At 40.0% G+C, this 7,636-nt stretch overlaps 1 protein-coding gene across 1 annotated transcript; it reads left to right on the top strand.

The window, feature by feature from the left end:
- Positions 1-2,999: 2,999 nt before the first annotated feature.
- Positions 3,000-6,990, top strand: LOC123133528 (S-(+)-linalool synthase, chloroplastic). Its single transcript, XM_044553003.1, has 7 exons — positions 3,000-3,233; positions 3,768-4,017; positions 4,188-4,560; positions 4,729-4,947; positions 5,795-5,933; positions 6,185-6,424; positions 6,610-6,990. Exons 1-7 carry the CDS (start codon positions 3,048-3,050, stop codon positions 6,877-6,879), a joined length of 1,677 nt encoding a protein of 558 aa, XP_044408938.1. The 5' UTR covers positions 3,000-3,047; the 3' UTR covers positions 6,880-6,990.
- The last annotated feature ends 646 nt before the right edge of the window (positions 6,991-7,636 follow it).

The following is a 7,636-nucleotide window of genomic DNA, read 5'->3' as shown; positions in this document are numbered from 1 at the left end:
ATGGGTTCAGTGAAATAGCGAACTCTGGACTACCTTGCTGACTTTTCGGCCGATGCTTCAATAAACTTCTGAGTTTTAACAAGTTTGCTCCCTTAAAACGAAAACACAGAGATGACAACGTGCTTGGCTCATGGCGCACCTCCTGTGGATGTAGGAGGAATAAGATTTCGACACCCACATAGATGCATTTTTCAGTTCATTTAATGGTGTTTATCATATACTAAAGCATAATATAGGTCAAAAATAGAGAAACATGTTAGAAAATCCGACAAAAAATAGAAAGATATACTAAAGCATAATACTTTGAAATTTTTTCCTTGCGGGAGGTAAAACTTTGAAACTTGATAAAGAACGAGGGATAAATTCACCAAGTTTCAAATTTTAAAACCCTAAACCCTGAACAAAAAATTAATATTACAAATTAAGCCAATTCATATGAAACTTGCTTTGGTAAGACTTGGTAAAAACTTAAATATTTCAATTATCAAGTTTCAGTACTTAAAACTTGGTAGAAAAATAGCTTGTAAAAAAATGTATTCAAGAGTGGTCTTGTTATTAGCTCTCATCGCAAGGAATATGCACATGCAACTTGAAACATAAATTCAACTTTTGGTTCAAAGATATACTCCCTCCTTCCCAAAATAAATGTCTCAACTCTAGTACAACTTTATAATAAAGTCAGTACAAAGTTGAGACACTTATTTCGGGATGGAGGGTGTAATAAATACTCCCCCCGTCCTATAATATAAGAACATTTTTCATGTTGTGTTAGCTTGAAAAACGTTCTTATATTATAAAACGGAGGGAGTACAATTTTAACGGACAAAAGGAAAAGGGCAAAGTTTGCAGACCTAAAAAATCAAGGTGGACTGGGCATTCTAGATGTGACGATTCATAATAAGGCTCTGATGATGAAGAATATTCATAAATTCCTCAACAAGCAGTCTCTGCCATGGGTGGAGCTTATCTGGCAAACTTACTATTCTGAATCCCCTTCTGGTGACAAATTGGAAGGATTTTCTTGCTGGAAATGTCATCTGAAAGTTCTCAAAGAATACAAAGATAACTCAATTTGCAAAATGGAAATGGTGGCACTATGTTGCTTCGGCATGATACCTGGCTGGACCAACCTCTCAAAGACAAATTTCCTGAGCTTCATTCATATGCTTTGGATGAATCACTTTCAGTTAGAGACTGGACACTTCAACAAGATACCTGTCAGTTGTTTTACATGCCAATGTCCACCCAAGCCTATGATCGGTTCCAATTGTTGGAAAATTTAATTCAAAATCAGGTACAGCCACAAGGAAAGGATCAATGGGTAAGCAAAGGTCAGAAAGGCAAATTCTCCTCTATTACAATGTACCACAATTTGCACCCACAACAAGAGAAGCTAACAATATTCAAATGGCTCTGGAAAAATGCCTGTAGGCTCAGACACAAAATCTTATTTTGGCTGCTACTTCATGACAGAGTTAATACTAGGAATCTCCTCAAAAGGAAAAACTTCCACCTGGAATGCTATGAATGCGTATTCTATAATGATAAGACTGAAGAAATACTGAGACATCTCTTTCGGGACTGCGAATCTGCACAAGATTGTTGGCACAGTGTGTTACCAAGAAAAAAACTGGGAATTTCCTCCTCAGATGACATTGAGCTAATTTTCCAGCTTCTTCCTAAGGGCATTGCTATGGAGATTATAATTCAAGGATGCTGGACCACTTGGTGTCAAAGGAATGGATTTTTTTAGAAAAGAAGCACCAAGCATAAGATGTTGGAAATATAGGCTAAAAGAGGATTTGAGATTATTGGCTCACAAGATAAAAGCAAAGCATTTTAACACCCTTCAGAAGTGGATCGGGGATCATCTGAAGTGATTCCTTGCTAAGAACCTTAGTTACTCTTCTGTTTCTATGTTGGAAAAAAACTGGCATATAGGATACAGATAATTGGTCTTCTTTTTTCCGTAAATATTGTAACCTTCTTCTTTTAATAGAAAATACTATAGAACTATTGTTCTGCTGTTGGGGCTTCAAAAAAAAAGGAAAAGGCACGAGAAATGGGATGGGCCGAGCATGCAGTGTCTGCTAAAAGCTGCATGCATGGACCCTCCTCCTCTGCCCTCCCCCGTTCAAAATCTTTTTTGTTTAAAGAGCCAAACACTTGCAGGCTCCCAACCAAGTTTACATATCGTGAGGCAAACACGCGGCCGACCAAGTGTGCCACTACGGATTTTTCGTGGGAATCGAATCGTTCAGGGTTCAAACCCCAAGTATGCTCCATATAGTGTGAAATAAGCATCTGAGGCAGTGGCAGAGTTTTATATTCAAAGTACCAAATTTCTCTTTCTTCTAACTAATTCAGCTCAGACATCAGCATTCTTTTTTGTACATGACATCCTTTCAGATAATACAGTTTGGGGTGTACCATTGGATATGGCTTTTATACCCTTGTATATATGCTCAGTGCAACGATGAGATCAATAAAAGCTTCAACTGCGAACCAATCTGTGGTTGGATGTTTAGAAGGACAGTGGTATCTCCAGCCTATCAGGATTCAAGTACTGGTGCTCGCATTTATCCTGGATTTATTTCAGGATTTCCGGCGATGCGCGTTCAGTGGGAGGAGACGTTCCCGTCGATTACGAGGCGCCTACGGTGACTTCGTAAAATCTCAAGATGATATGCCGGTTCAATCTTTCGGAGGTGCGTGTGTATGCATTCATAGGAATGAGTGTATGCGAGTGTATATGAGCGCTTGCGTCTATACTATGTTTAAAAAAAAGCTTCAACTATCTAGTGAAAATGCATCAGTGAATTTTGCACGTGGCTCGTCCGTGAGACCGTGACACTTTGCTTTGTGCGGCGGTTTCCCGGTTCACACACCAGATACCACTCAACTCACTCACACATCAGGGAATCGATGCTGCGATCGAGCTCTCCTCCCTATAAATTCGCGGGGCATCCTTGCACAGCCCGTATCATCCATCCGAAGACCTGCCTAGTAAAGGGCCCTAGTAAAGAGCCATTTGCATCAAGGAACTGATGGCTGCTGCCCATATCACCTCCTTGTCCTTCTCCATCCACCAAATAATGTTCCATTCGCCGGTGGCCCGAAATGGTGGCCGGAGAGGCCGTCCAAATGCTTTTTTCTGCCCTTGGGCGCCGGTGATCTGCCATGGGCGACGGGAGGCTACGTCCCGTGCGCTGTCCGATAACTGTGATTTCCAGGTATATATAGTCCTTTTCGCAAAAAAAGGTATATGTAGTTCTGGTACAACACAACAGTTAACATGAATATTTTGTCACTGAAAATGCACGCTTGTTGTGTGTACTCTCTCTCTCTCTCTCTCTCTATTTTGTTAAGTCTCAGTTGTAATTGCATTTTTCTAAATCAAAAAAGACTTACGAAAATCTCAATAAATTCAGAACAGAATGAGGCTTGCACTTTTGTAGACTAGGTTGCATTTTTCTAAATCGAAAAGACTTAAGAAAATCTCAATTGATTGGGACATAGATGAACCGTAATTTTATAGGACGATGTATAACAAACATTAAAAGCTTACGATATTTTGGAAGTAATTTTTTGAGAAATTCGATGGTCAATATAATAGTATACGACTCGGCAATCTAAATAATTTTCATACATTAAAAGTCAAAGTTCGAAATATTTGAATGAATGTTATCAAGATTGTTGTTAACTCACAGTGGTTAGTAGTTTATGATATAACACATGTGTCTAAATTTTGTTTTCTTGTTACAAAGGATTTGCTCTCCGTGCAACACCAAGAGGGCCTAACAGGTGTGCAAGCGTTGTTCCTTCGGCACCCAAAAAACAGTAGTGGCACGATGACCACTGTTGATCACCTCAAACACCTCTGCATTGACCAATATTTCCAAGACGAGATCAGCAATGTCGTGGACTCGTGCATGGATCTCACCCATAGTGATAATCTCCTCGATGTAACCCTTTCCATGAGGCTGATGAGGGAAGCTGGATATCATGTTTCGGCTGGTCAGCAAACTACATTTTATATATTTTTACAAAATAGTGTGAGTGGTATAATAACATATAGGTGTAGCCAACTCCAGAATAAAATATTTTGTCTTCCTTAAGCAGATTTTTCTCAGAATTTTTTTTCATTGTATGTACTTGCCTGAAAACCCTTCTCCTCACCGCGGCAGATGAGGTTCTTCAAAAGTTTGCAAATGGTAATGGTGATTTCAGCCTAGCTCATAGCCAAGACATCAGAGGATTGCTGAGCTTGCATGATGTGTCACACCTCAACATGGGAGAAGCTTCACTCTACAAGGCAAAGGAGTACTCGGGCAAACACCTTAGATCTACACTGAAGTACTTGGAGCCAAAGCTTGCAAGATATGTAAGGCAATCACTAGACCATCCATATCATGTCAGCCTCATGCAGTACAAGGCCAGGCACCACCTAAGCTACCTCCAGAGCTTGCCCACTAGGAACACTGCAATTGAGAAGCTGGCACTTGCGGAGTTTCAGATTAACAAGTTGCAGCATCAGAGGGAAATGCAAGAGGTTAACAGGTACTCTCCTTCCATTATTTTTGTGGAGATTGTCTAATCTACTCATTCTTTTGATAAGAGAAATGCTAGGACTCTTGCAATCTATAAATTAATAATTTTAATTGCTCATGTACTCCCACAATTAAAAGTTGGGAGATTTTTACTATGAAATGTTCATTTTTCACACAGATGGTGGATGGATCTGGGATTGGCTGAAGAAATACCGGCTGCAAGGGACCAAGTAGTGAAATGGTACATGTGGCCCATGACTATCCTCGAGGGTTACTCCTTCTCTAAGTATCGAATTGAGATCACAAAGATCATCTCAATGGTCTACATCGTGGATGACATCTTCGATCTTGTTGCCACACAAGAGGAGCTCTCCCTCTTTAATGAGGCAATCATAATGTGAGCATGCATGTTACCATTATAGATTAATGCATTTAGACTCACCGCCTGCACACAAATAAATCGCCTCCTAAAACGTTCACTCAAACAATCATACTTTTTCTAACATTGACATGTTGCCACGGGAATTGTGTAAACAAGTGCATAAATAGGTGCTTAAAAACAACCAAAACTAATGGAAAAAACAATGTGAGATTGTTCTTGGTTTACATTTTAGAAACAACAAAACATATGAATATCTGACAAAATTATGTATAAAAAGAGAGAGAAAGTTGAACTGCACTTAACGCAGCACATCTTTTAACAAAAATGTGAAGCATGAACTATATAAGTTTGCTCCAAGTGTCCAACACATATATATCGTCAATGCCCACACAACAAATTAATGCAAAAGATTTTATCTTGTGATTAACATGCATGACTTGATTCCTCTGGAAGAGAATGACTTCATGTGGCATGTTTTACATGGATAGATTAGTGCAAAAAAATGTATTTACGAGTATATTCATGACTTGCTAATGCCACACGATTTTGATCGGACGGCTATCCGATCAATAATTGAGGTCGCATTGAAGCATGCATGTCCATAGAAATCTAGTAATGGGGGTTATTTATTTATATATAGAAGATATGTTAGTTAGACATCCGAGGCTCGTGAGTATTTTTTGTAGATTTATACTTTTATTGTTTTAAATGGAAATAGGATATGGTAGAATTTTTTTGCCAATAGTGCCATCTATTTGCTAATGGAGGGAAAAATTGTGGTTTAATTAAGGCCTTATACGATGATGTATAAGTACATGTTCTTATGATAAAAGTTTCACACACAACATGCACACTTTGACAGGTGGAATCTTGAAGCTGCTGATTCACTCCCAAGCTACATGATATCATGCTACAAGGCTCTTTACAATATAACAAATGATATCGCTGACATGTCCATGAAAGAGCATGGACTGAACTCAATCGATCATCTCAAGAAAGCTGTATGTCTTCTGGAATAATTCTTCATTTTGCTTGCCTAAGAAATTAAATATATTAATAGAATCACCTCAGATATTTGTATTTATGTATGGCTGTGTGCATCTCTTGATGCAGAGGCCATGAGTAATCCTCCTTTCAAAAAAATATATTTAAATTTATGTACTATAATTTTTATTGATTACTTTTAAATCTTCAGAATATAACACTAGAGCTTCCTTGAGAGAAAGCTTACCTTTTTTCCTTTATCTTGCAGTGGGCAACTTTGTTTGATGGATTCATGATTGAGGCAAAATGGTTGTCTGGTGGTCAGGTCCCTACACGGGAGGACTACCTGAGAAACGGCATCATCACCTCGGGGGCACCACTTTTGTTTATGCATCTTCTCTTCATGCTAGGCCATGATTTAACGGAGGAAAACAACGACCACATGTCTCGGATTATCTCATGCCCTGCAAAAATCATGAGGCTCTGGGACGACATGGGCAGTGCAAAGGTCAGAACACACGAAAAACTTTGACACGCCCATGAAATTGATATACAGCTCACATGGACATATATACATCATATTTTAAAAAGGATTACTACTAGGAATTTTATGTGAATTAATCAACTCCATAACATCGACAGCGACACCGGCTAAGCCTGATCTTAATGTTTTTTTCTCTATGTCCCATGCAGGATGAAGCGCAAGAAGGGCTAGATGGATCGTACAAGGAGCTCTACCTAAAAGAGAGCCCTCATAGCAACGCGGAGGGGCACATGTTGGAGATGATTGCAGATGAGTGGGAGGGTCTCAACAGGGAGTGCTTCTCCAGGACGAGGTCATCACTATCCCCTACCTTCATTCGAGCGTCACTCAATTTCGCAAGGATGGTCAGCGTCATGTATGGCTATGACCACGAGCACAGGCTCCCTGTCCTTGAGGATTACACCAGAATGCTACTCTGAATCATACATGACCAGTACATTAACTGTACAAAGTCTTGTAAATGTAGTGTATTCTTGTTGTGATCGTCACATACATTGGAGTTAATACTATGAGGGAGGCTAATCGATGGGTGATCAGGGGGACTCTCACTTCCCGATAACGCCCGTGGTTCCGGAGCTCTTCTCGAACTTTCCCTTCTGCTCATCTCATCCTGACACCGTTCACCCGCCTTCCATCTACACCTATCTTTCACCTCAAAGATCCAGATAATTGGACCCCAAAAATGAAATTATTTCAACTGAACCATCGAAAGATTTTTTTTGTGAACTTTGAATTTTTTTAAGAAAGTTCTGCCAACTAATCATACCAAGATTTCAACTAATTACATAAAAATTATACCTAAACTTTAACAATCCTCTACTAAATCTATATAATATAACCAAAATCATCAAAGCTTTCACCTAATCCCTGATGTCCTTCCAACCAAAAAAGGAAACCCCATCATCCCTGCCCCTACCTCCTCCCCATGACAAGGGTAAGCCCATCCCATGCATCCACGAGCGTGTGGAGGCGCCGTCCGTTGCGGCCACATGGTGCAAGCGCGACCATCGACTAGCTGTGGTTGCGCGCATGGTGCACTAGTACCCTGCAGAGTGTCGCAGCACACCTATTAGATCTAGATGCCCAAGCAGTGCACATGACGGGTTAGTCACGTGCAACAATCGAAGGGAAGGAAGCCTAAGGACATCTCCAAGGGACTCCTAAATTCCCCCTCCC

Source organism: Triticum aestivum, chromosome 6B (assembly GCF_018294505.1).
Source record: "Triticum aestivum cultivar Chinese Spring chromosome 6B, IWGSC CS RefSeq v2.1, whole genome shotgun sequence".
NCBI classification, from domain to species: Eukaryota; Viridiplantae; Streptophyta; class Magnoliopsida; order Poales; family Poaceae; genus Triticum; species Triticum aestivum.
Note: the sequence above shows the minus strand (reverse complement) of the source record. Positions and strands in the feature narration are given on the sequence as shown.